Source organism: Sphaerodactylus townsendi, linkage group LG08, assembly GCF_021028975.2.
Source record: "Sphaerodactylus townsendi isolate TG3544 linkage group LG08, MPM_Stown_v2.3, whole genome shotgun sequence".
NCBI lineage: Eukaryota > Metazoa > Chordata > Lepidosauria > Squamata > Sphaerodactylidae > Sphaerodactylus > Sphaerodactylus townsendi.
In genome coordinates this window covers 60,595,941-60,615,100 of record NC_059432.1, presented here as the reverse complement: position 1 = coordinate 60,615,100, position 19,160 = coordinate 60,595,941, and the positions used below count along the sequence as shown (strand labels likewise).

Sequence of the window (19,160 nt, the reverse complement as noted above, 5' to 3'; positions counted from 1 at the left end):
TCAACCCCTTAACCACTACACCCTCTGGGTCTCAGAACGGTGGCGTTCAAACGTTCCAAATGAATAAAATAAATCATAAATGTAGTAAATGCATACATAAATATTATGCAGATTGTGCTTTGGTTTAGAATGGGACACTCTACCATCTATGCCTGCGGCGTTATAGACAGCTTCTTACCCGGGGTGAGTTCTAGGGCATAGAAGGGGAACTACGCCTGCCCCGCGCCCGTTTGTTTTTCTCGATCCGAGAAGGCTAAATTGACAAAGGGGCGTGCCGTTGAGTGAAAGGAAGCCGATGATTTGTTCAAGGAGAAATAAGCAGGAGGGGCCCAGTGCTCACGAGGCTCTTGGAACCAAGCCAGCAAGGGCCTCCTTTAAAAGAAAGGGGTCCCGCTGCATTTGTCCTTTACGTGAACTTGCTGCAGGCAGAATGGCTGGGGATGGGGACTCAGCCAGGAGCTTAGGGAAAGGTGAGCGCGCGCCGGGGTGAGTGGGTTGTGTGCGCCTTTTTTTCACCGGGTGGGGAAAGGGATTCACCTCTTTCTCCTTGATCTGCCGCGCGAGTTGGCTTCAATGCATGGTGAGAAGCGTTGACTATTTCACAACTATGCTTCTGTGTATGTTGCCGTAATTTAGCTGCAAACCTTTGTGCCCAAAGAAGATCGCCCGGTGAAGGGGAATTGGAATTTGGCCCTCCCCTGGTCCCAGTTTGCTCATTTACGTACTTCACAGTATTGGCTTTGCATAAGCTAACTTCTGAAAATGACACCGATGAGAAATTGCAATGGCTTGGGCTCTGGCTGGAATGAAATTACAGTGAACACTTCTCCCATGTGTCCTATGTCATATGTAAATTTATGCATGGAAGAGTGCAAGGAGCATATCTTTCACAATTTAACATTTAAGATGGTAATGGGATTGCATGCTTGCTAAAAGGCTGCATTGTGCTTGTTGTGTAAGAGTTAAAAAACTCTTGTGTAAGAGTTAAAAAAATTCCTGGAAGACTCTTTCCTTATTTCTGCCCTGGGGTATGGATTGATGCCTTATGTGACCCATTTACTGTCCTTCCTCTCCTCCCTCAAAAAAACCCCAAAGTATGGCTCCATTTCCATATTGCAAAACTTTCTGTTAGTGTGGCACTGCCGTTTCCCCAAATCTGTGAAAATGCAGTTAGGATCTAGAAATGTTCTAAATGTGGAGATTCTCTGACTTTCGTGGAATAAATTAACAAATAGTCACAAACAATATTTATGAAGGGCTGTGTGTGTGTTCTAAATAATATCAAGCTTGAACTCTCCCTAGAAGCTGAAATGACTTAATTGAGGCTACGAGTGTACAAGATTCATTGCAAAAGTCTGTAATGCTAGGAGAGAGGAAACCAGCAGGAAAATCGGAAGGCCAAAAATGAGATGGTATGATTAAATCAAGGCAGCCATCACCTTCATTTTGTAAGACGGAAGCAAAGCTGTTAATTATGGGAAGTTTTGGAGGGTGTGAATTCATAGGACAACTTTAAGTCAGAAGTGCCTTGGCAACCGTTAACACTTAACACATACTTCACACATACACACGGTTTATTCTAAAGAAGTCAGCTTTGCTTCTGAACAGACTGTACTGTTCCCTGTCCCATGTTGCCTAACATGCAACGTTTTCTCTAGACCTTTCTCAGTCTCTCTCTCTCCCCCTCCCCCCCCATATATCCTCCTGGGACATTCCAAACTCCCAAGTATCTCCTTGTTTGGGAGGACAAGATTACTTAAATTTATGTTTTGTCTGTCTGTCTGAATCCTCATCATGCGTGGGCATAAATGTCCTGGTCCACTAAGTTTCCCTGCTGGATCAGAAACACACAGATGTGGAGCAGGCAACTTGCAGAAGGACCATTTCCTACAAAGCATTGATGCAGCTTTGATGATTTTTTGTCAGTAATTAAAGGGGAAGTTGATGTGAGAAGAAAGTGGTTATTTCATCATTTTGGCCTGAAATTGAAGTTCCCTCAAACTGATTTAGCCCCAAAAGGGAACGTTTACAGTCCTTGTAATGTTTTTCTTTTCTGGAGCCAGAAGTAATTTGAACCTTTTAAATTTCGCCACTAGTGGGGTTTTTAAAGCAAAAACAAACTAAAATAAAATAGGGGTCCTGGAAATATACTGGGTGTAGCTCCAAGTTCATGCTGTGCTTGTGCTGTACAGCTGTGTCTAGCTTGGAAATGAATTTAAAATGCACGCTAGTTTTGTGGAGTTTGTGGGGTGGTGCAAGTGCTTTAGAAGTGGCACCATGCTGCCTGTCTTGGTCTGCGGTCTTGTGAGCAGAGGTGGAAGGGAAAAGAACCAGTTGGAACATGAGTGTTGCAGGGCTGAAACTTTTTCTTTCAAGTAGTTCTTAAGCCTAATATGCAAGCAGCATTGTGCTCCAATGCACAAATGGCTTTTTTTGAAGCTGTTCTGTTACAGACATACCTTACTGGGGGAAGCTTAACAGTTAGGACTAAGGACACTCTAGATAAGCCTGTGTCTGATTATATGAAACTGCTGGAAACCAGTGGCGTAGCTAGGGAAAATGGAGCCCAGGACAAAATCTGAGTTTTGCGCGCCCCCCCCCCCCCAAATATGGGCAGCAGGGACTCCCCCACCACGACCAAACAACATTTTTTTTGCATCAGGTCATCTCAAAGTCACCATCACATTATAGAACATGCCCCAACACACAAAACTGAACACACCCAGGGCTCCCTAGTTTAAACAACATTGAAAGTGATGCTATTTTTTTGAAGGGGGGGAATCCACCCTGAAACAGCATCACTTTTAATGTTGTTTAAACTAGAGAGCCCAGATTCTCCTTTTAAATCCACCTTAAAGAGAGACTCTGGGCTCTCTCGTTTAAACAACATTGAAAGTGATGCTGTTTCAAAATAGATTTCCCACCCAACCACCCCCCAAACAGCATCATTGTCAATGTTGGTTGTTGTGGGTTTTCTGGGCTGCGTGGCTATGGTCTGATAGATCTTGTTCCTAATGTTTCACCTGCATCTGTGGCTGGTATCTTCAGAGGTATATCACAGAGAGAAGTCTGTTATACACTGTGTCCAGACTTCTCTTATAACAGACTTATCTCTGTCAGTACACCTCTGGCTGATGCCTGTGCAGATGCTGAGTGAAACGTTAGGACCAAGGCTAGAATCTGAGACCATAACCACACAGCCTGTATAAGGCTCCCACAACAACCAGTTCAGATCCTAATTTGTGAAAACCTTCAACAATACTTTTTTCAATGTTTTTTTTACTAATCTAGGAACCCCAGATTCTCCCTTTAAATCCCACTCCCAAAGGGGTGGATTTAAAAGAGAGAGAACAAGGAGAAAAGAATTGAGGGAGTGCCATGGCAGGAGCAATGTTTTAGAAGCTAACAATGTAAAAGGAATTTTGGAATAGGCTATCTTTAGGAGACTATCTTTATGATACCACCCAGGTTTATTGAAGTTTGGTTCAGGGGGTCCAAAGACCTTCAAAAGGGTAGCCCCATCTACCATTAGCTCCCATTGGAAACAATGGTGGATGGGGTCACCCCCTTAGGGGGTCCATAACTTTGGATCCCCTGAACCAAACTTCACCAAACTTGGCTGGTATCATCAGGAGGAATCACCTAATGGTATTTCAAATTACAATTGGTGCCTCCTGAACAACCTAAAAACTGCGCCCCATACAGATAAAATTGAAAAAATACAGTAAAAAATACAGAAAGCCACAAACGAACCTGCAATTTTTGCGCCCACCACAAGGTGGCGCCCAGGGCACTTGTCCCCGGATGTCCCCATGGTAGCTACGCCTGTGCTGGAAACCTTTAATCCACCCAAAGGTGAGATGAGATGTTCATTATGAACATGATCTCTGATAGAAAAAATAACGATTTTTGAGATGTAAAAAGGCAAGAAATGGCAGAAGAATATAAAAGGATGATAAATGTTTTTAGGCATGGTTAAATGCATGAAATTCCCTTTGTTCGAAAATACTTCCCTCCACCTCCCCAAGTTGAAGAGGGGACAAAAATATAGCCTTGACTAGAATGTTGTCAGGAAAGTCCCTCCTTTCCAGAGAGGAGTCTTAAAATGTAGAACTGGATGCCTTCACAGGAACGAATCCAGTGCTGATATTTAGGTCTGGATCCACATTCAGACTCAGATGTTTGTATCACCGATATTGATATTCACTGAAATTGTCCCAAAGCTGAAAAAATACATCAAAGCTCACATTTGAGCATTCTAGTGGAGGCCTGTCCTTCACAGCTCTGTCATTTATCAGGATTACTTGGAAGAAAGCAGCTTGGAGTGCCAATGTATGCTTATCAGCCTTGCCCTGCCTCATGATGCCTAAATGAAGATGTCCATTGACCCAGGAATTGCTGGGTGGTGATGACTAAGCATTATAAAACAGAAACAAGAGCAACTATTTTGAGAAGGCCTCCCATTTTCACAGCTTTCCAGGTTATATTTTGGGTTCAGTGAAAGACTGGTTCTTGCCAGTTCTTGTCAGAATGACTTATATTGGCGTTGTTTGTCTTTCAGGAAGTGTTGCCCCTGGGCCTGTGCCAGAGGGCGTGATTCGTCTCTACAGTATGCGCTTCTGTCCCTTTGCACAGAGAACACGAATAGTCCTAAAGGCCAAAGGAATTGAGTAAGATTATATTCAGCCTTTATCATTTCAGCCTTTATCACATTCAGCCTTTATCATTCAGCAGGCTGTAATTTCCTGAGCTATATCTCTCTATATTACATTTTATGTTGTAAAACTACTAGATGATCATAGCATTATCACACTTCGTGGAAATAGTCTTCAAACTGGCACTGTGTAATGTATAACCTGTTCTTAAGGTAATTGTGTCTGTTCTGCCCCCCAAGTGAATCTATTTTTGGTGCCCTGTACTTGGCTAGGACAGAGTGGGGAAAAAACAAGCCAGGTTCAACAGTTCAACAATAGGTTTATTACTGGAGAGAATCAAGACCCTAACTCCTCTATCCAGAGGTGGGATGCAACCTATTCGCACCTTTTCGGTAGAACTGGTTATTAAATGTTCTCAGTTCGGAGAACCGGTTGTTAATGATTAACTCCACTAGGGACAAGGGAGTAAGCTCTGTCCCTGGGTACAACAAATCTCGTCAAGTGGGGGATGCAAAATTGCCCCTGCGGCCCCCCTGCCCCCATGGTACCTCCCACCACTATCCCCCACCCCCACACACTTACCTTTATTTCAGAGTGAGATAGGAATTGGCAGACAATCCCTAACTTGTCTCTTTTCTGCAGCCAATAGCTTTTACCCTTAACAAAAATGGCTACAGTAATAGCCAAGTAAAATCCTAAATAGCTTCCGCCCTCAACAAAAATGATTGCAGTAATGGTGACGAGATAGGTCTGAAAATTGAGGAGGTAGGTTTTAAAAGAAAATATGACCTACTTTCAGTTTTTTAAAGGCTTCTGCCTCATGAGGGAGGGGAGTGGGATTGAAAACTGGCGAAAGGGCTGGGAATGGGATGGAGCCAAGGGTGTGTGTGTGTTTGTGTGTGTGGAATGGGGAAGAGATTGAGCACTTTAAAACTGCATCATGCAAACAGCACACAAGCAGCAATTTATAAAGTTGAGAGATTAATAATCTGAATTTTACAAAGGGTAGTCTCCAACTACCCTTAGCACCTCACTCTGACTGGCTAGCTAGAACTAAAACAGGGGGTTGCTTTAAGATAAAAAGGGAAACTTGCTACAATAGGAAATGTCCTTGGGGACAGGGGTTAACTAAAATACCCTCCCTTAGAAGACTTAACAATGTACTAAAACCATGCTAACTATGGGGAAACTCCAAAACTTAATGAGGAAATATGTAACTTATTTGAATGTGAGTACTGGCTTTTTTAGGGTTGGATTCTCCCCCACCCTAGGACAGCATCCCTTCCAATGTTTAAACTAGGGACCTCAGATTTACTCCCTTTAAATCCATGCCCAAAGTGGATTAATAATGGCAAATAAAAATAATAATAATAATAATAATAATAATAATAATAATAATAATAAGAACAATAAAAACAACCTTTATTAGACATTGAGAGAATAAAAGAAAGAAAGAAAACAAGCATTGGCAGGAAGGGGTTGGATTTAAAGGGAGAGATCTGGGGAGAGTTAGGGAGTGCCTGCTGTCAGGGGTGCAATTGTGAATGCTTGGCACAAAGATTTCAGAGTATCTTTGTGAGACCCTACTGATGATACCACCCAGGTTTGGTGAAGTTTGGTTCAGGGGGTCCAAAGTTATGGACCCTCAAAGGTGTAGCCCCCATCTCCTGTTAGCTTCCATTGGAAATAATGGGGGATGGGGGCAATGGGGGATGGACTCCCTAAACCAAACCTGGGTGATATTATCAGGAGAGTATCCTGAAAAATCCCTGAAATGTTGGTGCTGCTAGCCTAAAAACTGTGCCCCCTGCATGCCAAAAACGGAAAAAACACTGAAAATACAAAAGAACCCCACAAACGAACCTGCATTTTTGTCACCCACCACAAGGTGGCACCCTGGGCAACTGCCCACTTTGCCCAATGGCTCCGTCCTTGTCTCCTTTGCTTTTATAAGCATGGGGGTGGGGCTTGGGGTGGGGCCCCCAACTTAATGCTTTTTACAAAAGACTGTCCAAAAACTATAATGGTATTTATTTTTACCTTAGGGGGGTTAGTTTATTTTTACCTTAGGAGGGTTATTTTTACCTTAGGGGGGTTAGTTTCTGCTCCTTCGTCCTGTCCTTGGCACATTCCGCGTTCTGGGCTTCGTGCCCGGGATAGTTACTGCCTTAACCTTGCTGCACTTATCTTTTGTGTTTGAAGCTTGTTTTCGCTTTGTCGTGGGAATTGTGCTTGGGAGTTCGGGGAGGGGCTGGATTGTCCGTAACAGCGACACCTTGAGCCCGGGAAAGCGACACCTTGAGCCCGGGAAAGTCAGAATCCGCATTGCGTGTAGTGTGATCGTTGAAGTTTATGAAATAAAAGAACTGAACTCAGTTGCTATATTTCGAGTCCTTTGAGGTTCCTTACATTTATGTCACTAAGGCTATTTCTAAATTTCATAGTGGTTTGCTTAGGAGAAGTTATGTTTTTTAAAAAACAGTTCTACAAGCTTATGCATATTTCCATTTGCTGAGTTAGTTGAAGTTGTATAATCTGTGGCAATGAGTCTTGGTGCAGATGCTTTGTCACTCTAAGGACCCTTCATTCTGGTGCAAAAAAATAATAATCTTGGACACTCCTCCAAAAGCCAGATCCAGGAGTGAACTTCTGTCCACTCCTTCTTTCTTGCTGTTTCTCATCAAAGATCTTTAAAGATTGTCCATGCTTGGCAGAGGGGACTGATCTCACACTATAATTTTCTGAGCCAAGGCTAAATAGTCCCAGATGGGTGAAAATACTTATTTCCTCAGTGAACAAAACTTAAAATATTGACAAAAAAGCAGGGGTGTACCTGGGCAAACTGGCGCCCGGGGACAAAACCTGAGTTTGGCGCCCCCCCCGGCCCGGCATATGGGTGGCCACCCTCCCCCACCATTACCAAACAATGATTTTTTGTACCAGCTCACAAAACACCTCCCACTCCCATCAAAACATGCATGGCTGTCTCCCCACCAACTCTTTTCCTAATTTCCTAATCACAACAACCCTATGAGGTAGGTTGTTAGCCTGAGAAACAACTCCAAGCCAGTGGATGGTACCCTGAAATCATGGTGCCTCTAGACTTAAAAATGCCCCCCCCCCCCCGCAGGCCGGAACATGAAAAAGCACGTAAAAATTTTAAAACACACAAACAACCCTGAAATGTTGGCGCTCCCCCACATGACCAAAGGGGGGGGGCGGGGACATAGGGTACCCCCTGTCCCTAGGCAGGAACGCCACTGCAAAAAGGTCATTTGGCTTAATTTCCTCCATTAAAAAATGTATACTTATCGGGCTGACTTGATTAATGTTCTTCAAAGGAACATGAGCTTTCATGATTAGTAGAGGATGGATACCCACTTGACAAGGGCCGCTCAAAGTTCCTTTAAGAGACTACCAGCGCAACCTAGAACAGAGTTACCCCAGACTGGAGTAATCCTGTTCTAGATTAAAGTGTACATTCTTCAAGTTCTTGTTCACCAGAGCAGTTAATTCTTCAATTTAGAGTTAGGATACATTAGACTAGCATCAACAGGGGCAGTTTTTCTGTCATGACAAGCAGTGCTTGGACGTGTCTCCCCCAGTTTGGAAGGCCTGGCATTAAATTTGCTGCTGGCCATTGTTCACTGCTTGTTGCATTTCCTTTGTGTTGGCTTGTTGTAGCCCTTTGTTCCTGCCTCCAGTTTGTAGGCCTGATTGATTTTTCTGTAAGAGCTGTGCCATTGCCTCAAAATTCATTGCAGATGGAATTGGAACTGGTAGAGATGGGCTGGGCTAGGCACATCCCAGGCCACTCCTCTGTTTACTTGGTTATGGTGCAAGTAGTAGATTTGATTCTTAAAAGGGTGCATAGGGTAAACATGAATTTGTGGAATTGCCTTTTACAGTTGAGCACTTCTAGTGTAAGTTGATAGATGGTTGATGTTACAAAGAATGCAAAACTGAAGCCGGGCTATTGATACCCTCCAGGGTTTGGCTTAGATTTCTATAACTGTTCAGTCTTTTTGGAAACTGCTATTGCATATCATGAAAACCTGGGTAACTATAATGTTGGCTTGACTACCAGCAGAAGGCTGACAATATAATAATGTTTCTTTGTTTCATATCTTTTAGCCATGAAATCATTAATATTAACCTGAAAAACAAACCAGATTGGATTTTTGAGAAGAACCCATTTGGATCAGTACCTGTGCTGGAGACAAGCAAAGGTCAGCTGATTTATGAGTCACCAATCACATGTGAATATTTGGATGACGCATATCCAGGTAAAAAGCTGTATCCTGAAGACCCCTATGAGAAAGCTTGTCAGAAGATGCTCTTGGAATTCTTTTCTAAGGTGTGTACTGAATGGAGATGGTTAAAGCTCTGTTTTGTTTCCAAATTGGTCTTTCAAAAACTAAGCCATCTACCTGAAAAACCAATGTTCCAAAGCCACTTTTCTTTGCAACCTAGCTTAACCTGAGCTAGTGCTGGCAGTGGACAGCCAGTCAAGGGCTGGACAAGAAGAAATTACCTTGCTTAATGTTTTTGTGCAAACTGCAGAATTAATCCAGGCTCCATAAGAACTGCCTTCCCCATGTGCCCTTTGTCACAGTACTGTAGTGGCTGATCAAATTTTGTCCGAGATATCTGGGGACAAGTTTGGGGAGGCATGGAAAGAAAACCAATTTCCGTCACTCTGCTTTCCAAGGGCATAATGAGGGTGCCCAGTTGCCTGGGATAGCCTTGACTGCCACCCCCACCCCTGCTGCCACAAAGAAAATATCATGCTTAGTTTGCTTTAAAAATTAAGTTCCAATAATTTACGATGAGGCAGAGTGGTTGCTGCAACAATGAGCAGTCACAGAAGGAGACAGGGACAGGCCAGGGAGGGCACTTAAGCTTAATTTTGAAGGGGTTTTTTTGGGAGGGGAGAAATTTGACTCATATCCCAACCCCGCCACCCCCAAAAAAGCCTGTGGTTGCTTTAAACTGAAGATTAATTTACTTCTACCCCCTTTCTTTCCCTTTCCCCTGGTCACTCTATTCCTCCCCTCCCCCGGTTGCACTCACTCCTCCCCACGTTCCTTGGCACACTTGATTGATGCCAACTTCTCAAAGAAGCATCCATTCTGTGTAGAGCTGTGTCCTTGCTCTCCTGCCATCTTAGTATTCCTTGTACCAATTACCAGTTATGGCACCCACAATTATGGAAGGCTCAATCCAACCACTTACACAGTGCTTCTCCAGTAGTAGTGTCAGCATTATTATGGAAGGATATGGAATACTTTGTTGTTTTTCAGTCTGTTTGTAGGCCTTGAATGAAAATGATAAACTTTTCTATGCCTGAGTAACAATATGGACTCTAATTTTTATTAGCTATATCCTCTTGGCTTCAGTTACTTTCTGGCTGCCAGAAATGGAGAAGAAACATCTTCATTGAAAGAGGAGTTCATCAAAAATCTACTCAAACTTGAGGAGGTGAGACTTGGAGACCTGAATTTCTCCCAAGGAAATTATAAAGTAATTTGTCATGAACTGGACAGGCTCGCCCACTTCTGAAGATGCGAAAGATTTAAATTGTCACTTTCCCAGAGGTGTGCAAATAGTTTAAATCAGAAGGAGCCATGGATCAGTGTAGAGTGTAAGCTTTGCATGTAAAAGGTCTCAGGTTCAGAACCTGGTTAAAAGGGTTGGGCAGCAACTGATATGAAAGATTTCTGAGCCATAGCCAATCAGACTAAGCAATACTGTCCTTGATAGTCTGACTTCATATCAGACAGTTTCATGTGTATAAGCTTACAACACATAAAAGCAAGACCAATACATGGAAATCTAAGCTTGCTTATTTTAAGAAAAGGATTATCCATTTTGGCTGTTCTTCCATCAATTTTAGGGCAATGGAAGTTTCGTATTCTGCTCCTAAGCACATTAGAATGGATTCTGGCTATTCCTCATAACTGACCGCTTGTGTATTATCTACTGCTGTCCACTAGAGGGAGGCATGCACACACTTGTGTTGATTTGCCTGATTCAGACACTTGGGAGTCTTTTTCTTTAAACCTAGTCTTGTCCACAATGATGATAATATGGTCCCAGCTGAGGATAAGATATTCCAAGTTTCAGTAGTTGGTTCATGCATATTTGATATTAAAGGATAGATGGCCTTGAGAATAGTTCTGTGGCTCTGATGGCGCTTTTTAGTGAATAGATGTTAATGTCGCACAAGGGAGATGGAAGCACGTAGAACAGAAAATTAATTATTAATACCTTTACAGTTCATAATAGTGGGGCATTGAAGCACACAGTGCAGTTGGGGAGTAAGATAACAAGATATTGAGGCTGGCTATTGTGGGGAGCAGATAGGCATAGAATGTTGGGGGATTTTTACTCCATGCTGGGAGGTATGTAAAAGCAGAGGTGTAATGTAAGCATCCCAGAACTGTGCTTCACTCCACTGGGTATTATCAAAAACCAGCACAGCTTTAAAGGTCTGCAGTGTGGAATTAAAGTAGTTTGATGCTGTGTTTAAAGGTCCTGTAATTCATGCTGTCACTTTCCCTTCACAGCTTCTGCAACCTTTCATAGCACGTTCCTGTTAATCTTATTTATTATGTCCAATGTCTTTGTCCCTTTAGATTCTAGCCAACCGCAAGACTAAGTTCTTCGGTGGGGACTCTGTCTCCATGATTGATTACCTTATGTGGCCTTGGTTTGAGCGTCTGGAGCCCTTCCACTTATATGAGTAAGTCTTTGGGATCTTTTGCATCACTCCGATATTTGGGGAATATTTTTTCCCAGCTAGCCACCTACCACAAGTCCCTGGCAATTACTTCTAGTTAACTGTGAGAATTACTGAAAAGTGAGGCCTACCTCTGCTTGTTCTGCCTTTCTTACTAGTGATCTTTAACTTAGGGGGGATGAATGCATTCAGGAGATGGGCAGTTATCTTTCCAGTTGTTCAGATATGTCCCACAGAATTATTAGGATGATAGACAGACGGGTACTCATGAAGGTTTGAGTTAGTCATTTCTCTTGAACTTACAATCAAATTTATTTAATTAAGGAGATAAAGAAATTGGGATTCTAAGCTATTACAGGGATTAAAGTAGCATAGTTAAAGGTGTTTTTAGGTCTTGTGACTGCTATTCTGAATAGGTCACCCCATTCTTATTTTGGGTATGGCATTTCTTGTATTCAGTTGCCTTCTTTACATGGATCTTTCTTCTGTACCTGTATACCTGTATACCCAAACTTACTGTTTTTGTTTCTAACCTTTGGTACCTTCTGCAGAGCTAGAGCTTGCCCAGGGATTTTAGAAATGCATACCTTAGCCCTGGGTGGCTCTTCTCCTTGTAACGTTTTTGGTCTGCACAGTGGAACCATCCCCTGCAGCTAGATAATGTTCTACAGAAATGTTGAACAATAAATGTGACTGATAACCAGGTGTTGAAACCTGGTTAATGGATTATGTTCTGATTCAGCTACGTGGTTTATGAGTCAATAAGGGAAGCCAGTCATTTCAGTCTCAGCAGCCGTGCACTGGGCTCTGGTAGCTATGTGGGCTGGGGAAACTCTGTGATATGAACTGCTACAGTTAGAAGTGCTGAGATGACAATGTCATCTCCTGATGGTCCTGCTGAATTGCTTTTTTAGGGCACTTATTCCTTTAGAGCCTATACTTCACAACACACATATAAGACATTTGAAAGAGTTGTGGGTTTCACAGAAGTCTTTTTCTTTCTTCACAGCTGTCTGAACCATACCCCAGCACTAAAGTGCTGGGGAGAATTAATGAAACTGGATCCTGCTGTTAAGGCTACGATAACGGACCCACAGATATACAAAGGGTTTTTTGAACTATATTTGAAGAACAGTCCTGAGGCCTGTGATTATGGACCCTGAGTTTGTGGGAGCTTTCATTGGAATGGCAGTGTGTATTGCATACTAATTGCTCAAGTGTAGAAGGTTAGGGCCTAAAGTAGATCATGTAGCTTATAAAATGGTTCTGTGTTTATTGTTCAATGGGAATATATGGCTATACTAAAATGGCAGGCCCACCGGCATAAAGGTGGTCTTCTCAAAAGAAAGATGCATCAAACTGAGGTGTGAGGAAGGTTTTCGGAGTTAGGTATTCATAACTGCCCAGTAATCAGTTGCTTTTGTAACTCTGTTTCTTGTCATCTTCTTTGCTTTGGGATAGTCTTCCTAAACCGTGGAGGTTATAACTTTACAGAAATAAACACATTTTAAACACAGAAACTTCTTGTTTCCTCTTTTGTGTAGCAGCAACACCAAGCAGAGTTACACAACTGGGGATGTGTGCAATCAAGCATGGCCTGTTTGTGCCAAATGTTTTGAATTCTGTGCTGCTTTTTCTTTTCAATGTAAGAAATATATCGGACTGCAGAAACAAATACTCACTTCCGTCATTTTACATCTTCTTATTCTGGTTACTTGCCAATTCTAAAATAGCCAAACTAATAGTTGTTATTTGAAAAGGGAACTTGTAGAAGTTTTATACCATGCAGGGAAATAATTTAAACCTGATTTTTAAAAATTGTCTTTCAGTCTGGCAGAAGTTCAACTATAGACTGTCTGTCAGAATTGAATATGAGATCTGGTGGCTGTGTAGATCTACACTGTGCTCCATTTATAATTTTTACATTTATACTTGGAGCCAATATATGTGCATATAACAGTTTGATTCCATTGGTAGGTTTTATCTGCAAGGACATTCTTTAAAGTGTGTCTTCAGAGCTGCCGTTGAAGAAGATGAAGCATATTCCTTGGGGATGACATGAAATAAAATAGGGTGGGAATCCAACATCAGAAGCCTATATTATGAGAACTGTTCCATTTTATTTATTATCCACAATCTAAAGTCTTCATTGCCAAATGTGACTTGTAAGCAGGTTCCATTGTACCTCTAGAACATTTTACTGGTACTTCAATATGCTAGCATTAGCACAGTACCAGCCATTATCCTTTTTCCATTTTACCAGGCATGCAGTGGCTATATTAGGAGGAGGAAACATTGCAGAATGGATTGATTCTTCTTTGGGTCTCTCTGTACAGTACGAACAGTGTATAAAACACAATACTAAGCTTGCTTAAACTTAATCACTTTTGCCTGTTCTAGTCAAAGAGAAGTTACAGGACCGTGTTTTCATTTTTAAACAACATAAATCCTCTGCCATTAGTGGAAAACAAATAAAGCCTGACTGTCCAGGGAATATCCATCTTGCAGGAATGTTGCTGCCTCTTGCAACTGCAGAGCTTTCTCCCCTAAATCAGTCTCACTCTCAGGACAGGTTCCCAAGCAGACGTAACTGGAACATGCGCTTCAGCTGAGAATTTCACTTGGGAGGGGGGCAGTTTGCTCATTCCCTGAAAGCTTCCATAAAACGAGCGCTTGGTTGAAGGGGGTTGGCAGGTTAGATCTAGCTGCGTACAAAAGAGTAGCTAGTGAGAATAGCCTCTTCCCTTTATTCCTCATCCCCCTCCTGGCTGCCAGAAAGACACTTGTATTAAGCTCTGGAAATCTTATGCCCAAAGAACCAACTACACTGTGTTAGGACTTGTGTAAGCAATCAGCAAGTTGGCTTCATTATTTTTCTGTTTCCTGTCACCACTGGACTGTATGCCTTGTTTAAATGCCTTTTTCTAATTTTCTCCAATAAAACTCTTTTTAGCTTTTTATGGTGTGAGTTTACTGGTGCCAAACCTAGGGGAGCTCGGTTACGTTACTGTTCAGTAGCTGGCTGCCACAACAATGGACTTATGTGTACATATATCAGCCACTGAGATGGGGATTGGTGCACAGTAGCATGGGGGATGTCACCTACTCCATTGGGCTGTGTTCATAGCTTTTCCTTAGGTTGATGGATGCCATGTAGAAGGACTCTAATGTCCAGATACCAGTTGCACCATCTTCTCCAGCTTTATGGCCTAGCTCCAGACACAGTTCAGTTTGTAATTCATGAGCCTGCTTCAGGAACACTTTCTTGCATGGCCATGGCTTCAAAATTTTCAAATGCTCTCCAAATCCTATTTTAGATGGAAATTTATCAGAATGACTAAATAAACATTTCTGGGGGAAATGGCCTTTGGACAGATGAGCCTTCGGGAGCTCTCTGCTACACAATACTGAAAGGAGTGATTGCTGGGCAATTGCTGGCATTAGGGCCTGTCCAACAACTTTTGGAGACCTTCAATTTGACAGGTGAATTGGTTTGGGTCTTTTTTGATCCACTGGCTCTGATACAATTCAGGATCAGTAACGTGTGTGTCAGCTGTTTGGTTTTCAGAAGCTGCCTTTCTGATTTTTCACCCCTCTGTTCTAGACTTTTACGGTCACTTTTTCTGGGTGCTCTCTTTTTGGGGGGGGGGCTCTTTTTGTGTGTTTTTTTCTGTTATGTTGTAATGCTTTGTAAAAAATTATTTTTTAAAAGGAATAACTAAACCATGGCCAGCCCTAGTAGCCATTACTCAGAGATAGTGTGGTATAGCAGCTAGTGTCAAACTAGGATCTGGGATCCCCAGATTCGATTCCCTGATCTGCCATGGAAGCTTGCTGGGTGACCTTCAGTCAGTGACACACTCAGCCTGATCTTCACAGGGTTGTTGCAAGGATAAAATGGACAAGAGGGGAACAATGCAAGCCGTTTTGGGTTCCCCTTGGAGAGAGAGGCTATAAACGAAGTAATTGAAACAAATTCAGAATACAGCAAAAAGAATGTTATTTTTGCTCTTGCTGAATGGGAAAATGTACAGATAGAAGTCTTGGCAGTACATGTCTTATGGTTCTTAAATGTCTGAAGATTATAGTACGTGGCTCAGAAGGTTGATTAAATTGAGCTACCCGTTATATATGTCTACCCTCAGTCTTCTCACAATTATTCTGGCTAACACGCTTGGGAAAAGATCTGATTAGGAACCCCAGAAGTGGTTGGTTTTTGCTTGGATCACTTCAGTTTGGTTTTTCTAAAGGATGTGCCCAGGTGGTCTTTCTAACTCACATGTGACAGTGACAAGTAAACTGCTGCTGTCCTTTACAGAGGTGGTAACTAAGCCCGTGCTTATGAAGGATCCTGGCAGTTAGAGTATTTTCTGTTTATGGAAGGGTTCATCCTTCCTTGATCTATTTAATCTGGCTTCTGATCTGGTTATGAGCCTGCAGAACCTTTAGTGGTCATGATGGACAATCAACTGGAGACTGCAGAAGTAATGCTTCATGTTGAGTCTCTTATACTTCTCAGCAGCTTTTGACAATAGATTAAAGATGCCGTTATTATACATCCTATTGGGATACAAGCATCTGTTCTTGAAATATTATGCTTTCATAATGCAACATTCATTGAGGTGGGTTATTGATGCTGCCATTATGGCCTCTTGGGAGCTGCCGTGTTGTGCTTGCAAGAGGTCTGGTCTGTCACTGTTGGATACCTGTATGAAACCATGGAGACTTGCTGGAACCTTGAGTTGGACCTCATCGAAGTGTTGATGATGCTCTTTCATTAATACAGTGCTGAAGAATGGCACAGCTAGTGTAAACATCTGCCTCTCCTGGAAGAGAAGCCTCCGCCCTCTAAAGCCTGCTTGCCAATATCTCTTCCTGTCTCTTCACCACAGGCAGTCTGAATGGGGTCCTCCTGTGTGTCTTCTTGAATAAACATGCTCGGGAATGGGCCGAATACAGAATTTCCAGCATGTCTCCTGCTCGGGCTCTAAAAGCAGGCAAAGCTAGATACATATACAGACTAGCATGGGAAGTGGCAGCAACTGGGTTAGGATAGGCTTTTAAAGAGCGCCATAGATCAAAATCCATCCATTCAAGGGGAAAATTGCTGCAACCACTTTATGAATGCTCAGGAAAATTCTATGAGTTCCTGCCTCAATCCATTTGTTTGTACCAGATGTAGGGTTGCTGGATCCTGTTGCTGGGAGAGCTTCTGCTCAGTAGGATTGTGGCAGAAACTGCTTTTCAACAGGTGAAGCTTTTTTTCAGCATTTGCGTCTAAAAAATGACTGAACAGCATACAAAGATTAAACTCATAGTGGTGCTATACATAGCCCTGTGAGCTCCTCTTTAGTGATATTATCCTTCAAATCTATTTCCTGTGCAGAAAGAGTAGAAAGATAAACAAAGTTCCTTTGGGAAATATTCAACCTGTTATACTTGCTGAATCACAAATTTATATTGTAATTATATAAGTTTTGTGTTTTGTGTGAGTGTTTTAGTGTATCTGTGCTGACTAAATTAACATATTGGATCTTTTAAAAACTTATTTAATACTAAAGCTGCAGTTTAATAAAACCTCTCATGGATGTTTGATAATTCCCTAGGTGCAGATAATTCCTATGAAAGTACTATTTGAAAATCCAGTGCTTCGAAAGTTTTATACCATAAACATTCGGATTTGTTTCTCCTTTGGGAAATACTTTCAAGACTGTAACAAATCAAGAAATACTGCTGACTGGGATAAGAATACAGATATTTTCCACTTCAACCATGTAATTACTTAAAATAAAATAACTGAAGTTGCAATGGTTTGTTTAACAAGCCTATTAACTGGAGCCAGTATTTTACAAGGAGTCAATTATATAGCATGTTGACGAGGGTGGAAGGAACATTAAAAGTTTAAATGTAGACATTGCCTCCAAGAAGAAAGGGATTCCAGAGAGACGGCTGGCACCTCTTTTTATGACCTCACAGGATTTTAAGGTGTTTTTACAAAATCAATTTTCCACCAGTCTTAAAGTGGAAAAAAGCAGAGAAAAGTTTTAGCTACACTTTTCTGTCTTTACCTTAAGCTCCTTACTTTAGAGACTGGGTTTTATTGTACAGTTGTGGATTTATGTCTTCAGGATTGGTTAACAAAAGCACACTACATCTAATAAGATTCCAGCATCTTTTTCTGCTGGAGAGTGTACTTGATCTGCTTTCACTTTCTCCAAAGAAGTGACTTATACTCAGAGGGCAGAACAACACATTACATACCGTTCTTGAGGGTTTTTTGGTGTGTGTATGAACTTTGTTTTATGCAGGGTAATCACTGAAGTTGTAACTTGAAGGAGAACATTAGTGCTAGGCTTCCTAATACTCTTCTGTTGTGGTGTTTTCCTGTGCCCCCTGCCCAATTATGTAAAAAAGACCCAATGTGAGGAAAAACAGATACTTGTGATGGGATGTTAGATCAAGAAGGTTACAGCTATGCTATTTTTGATGGCATCTTTAATTTATGTGAGCAAGAGAGCTCCAAAGCCATAACACTAGGAGCTTAGTTAGAATATATACTAGATCAGGAAAAGTAGTACAAAGTCTGAGAGATCACCAGCATGGATAATTAAATGGGTGACGGAAGCTATTGGAGAGCAAAGGGCTTCTTTCAGAAACTGGAACGTTTTTCCAAGCAAGAAAGACAAAAGCAGACAAAAACTTTCACAAAAGAAATGCAATCAGGCAATCAGGGATGCAAGAAAAGAAAAGAGGAACGTATTGCTAAAAGCACATTATTTTTTTAAAATTAAATTATTTAAATACACCAGTAGCAGGAAACAAGCTAGGACAGGGGCAGGGAACCTGCGGCTCTCCAGATGTTCAGGAACTACAATTCCCATCAGCCTCTGTCTGCATGGCCAATTGGCCATGCTGGTAGGGGCTGATGGGAATGTCTAATGCCTGACCCCTCCTGGAGACAGGATTACACTGAACTAGAGGAGAACTGAATAACAGTGGAATTAAAGGAGTTCTGAAAAAGAGTAAGGTGACTGTGGAGAAGCTAAATGACATAGGATAGTTCCTGAATTGACATTTTCAGGAGGGAAGGAGGATGGGGGAAAAGGACTAGTTCTATCATGGATTGGAAATTGGCTAAAAATAGCCAAGTAGGAATAAATCATCAGTCCTTGCAATGGAGGGATTTATTTATTTATACTTTCAACCAATGTTGAAAAGTATGTTAGAAGCAGGGTCCCCCAGAAAGCTGTATTGGGACTGGTGCTTTTCAAATGGTTCTTAAATTACTTGGAGCCCGGGATGAATAGGAAGTTTGTAAATGACACCATTTGTAAATGACACCAGATTATTTAGGGTAGTTACAACAAAAACTGATTGCAAACAGACCCAGACTGGGGAAATGGTATTGAAAATGGCAAATGAGATTCAGTGCAAACAAATGTAAAGTGATGAATATTACCAGGGTGGAGGGGGGTGAAATCCCAGCTTCACATGTACACTGATGGGATCTGAGTTGGCAGTGACAGACCAAGAAATGACCTTGAGGTGGCAGTGGATAGCTTGATGAAAATGCTGACTTGGTGTGTGCTGCTGTCAAAAAGGTAAATTCCACACTGGCTATAATTAGAAAAGGAATAGAGAATAAAACTGCTGCTACATTCTGCCCTTATGGTGAAACCACATTTAGAATACTGTGTGCAATTCCGGTCACCATACCTGAAAAGGGATATTGTAGAGCTTGGAAGAGTGCAGAAAAAGCAACC

At 41.9% G+C, this 19,160-nt stretch overlaps 1 protein-coding gene across 1 annotated transcript; it reads left to right on the top strand.

The window, feature by feature from the left end:
* The first annotated feature begins 313 nt into the window (after positions 1-313).
* On the top strand, positions 314-12,917 carry GSTO1 (glutathione S-transferase omega 1). The gene is made up of 6 exons (XM_048506472.1): positions 314-470; positions 4,562-4,670; positions 8,790-9,012; positions 10,035-10,136; positions 11,294-11,400; positions 12,407-12,917. Exons 1-6 carry the CDS (start codon positions 431-433, stop codon positions 12,558-12,560), a joined length of 735 nt encoding a protein of 244 aa, XP_048362429.1. The 5' UTR covers positions 314-430; the 3' UTR covers positions 12,561-12,917.
* The last annotated feature ends 6,243 nt before the right edge of the window (positions 12,918-19,160 follow it).

Coding starts and splice junctions, on each gene's coding strand:
- GSTO1 (XM_048506472.1), top strand. CDS start 431: ATGGCTGGGGATGGGGACTCAGCCAGGAGCTTAGGGAAAG. Junction 9,013..10,034: donor TCTTGGAATTCTTTTCTAAG/GTGTGTACTGAA, acceptor AATTTTTATTAG/CTATATCCTCTTGGCTTCAG. Junction 10,137..11,293: donor ATCTACTCAAACTTGAGGAG/GTGAGACTTGGA, acceptor TTGTCCCTTTAG/ATTCTAGCCAACCGCAAGAC.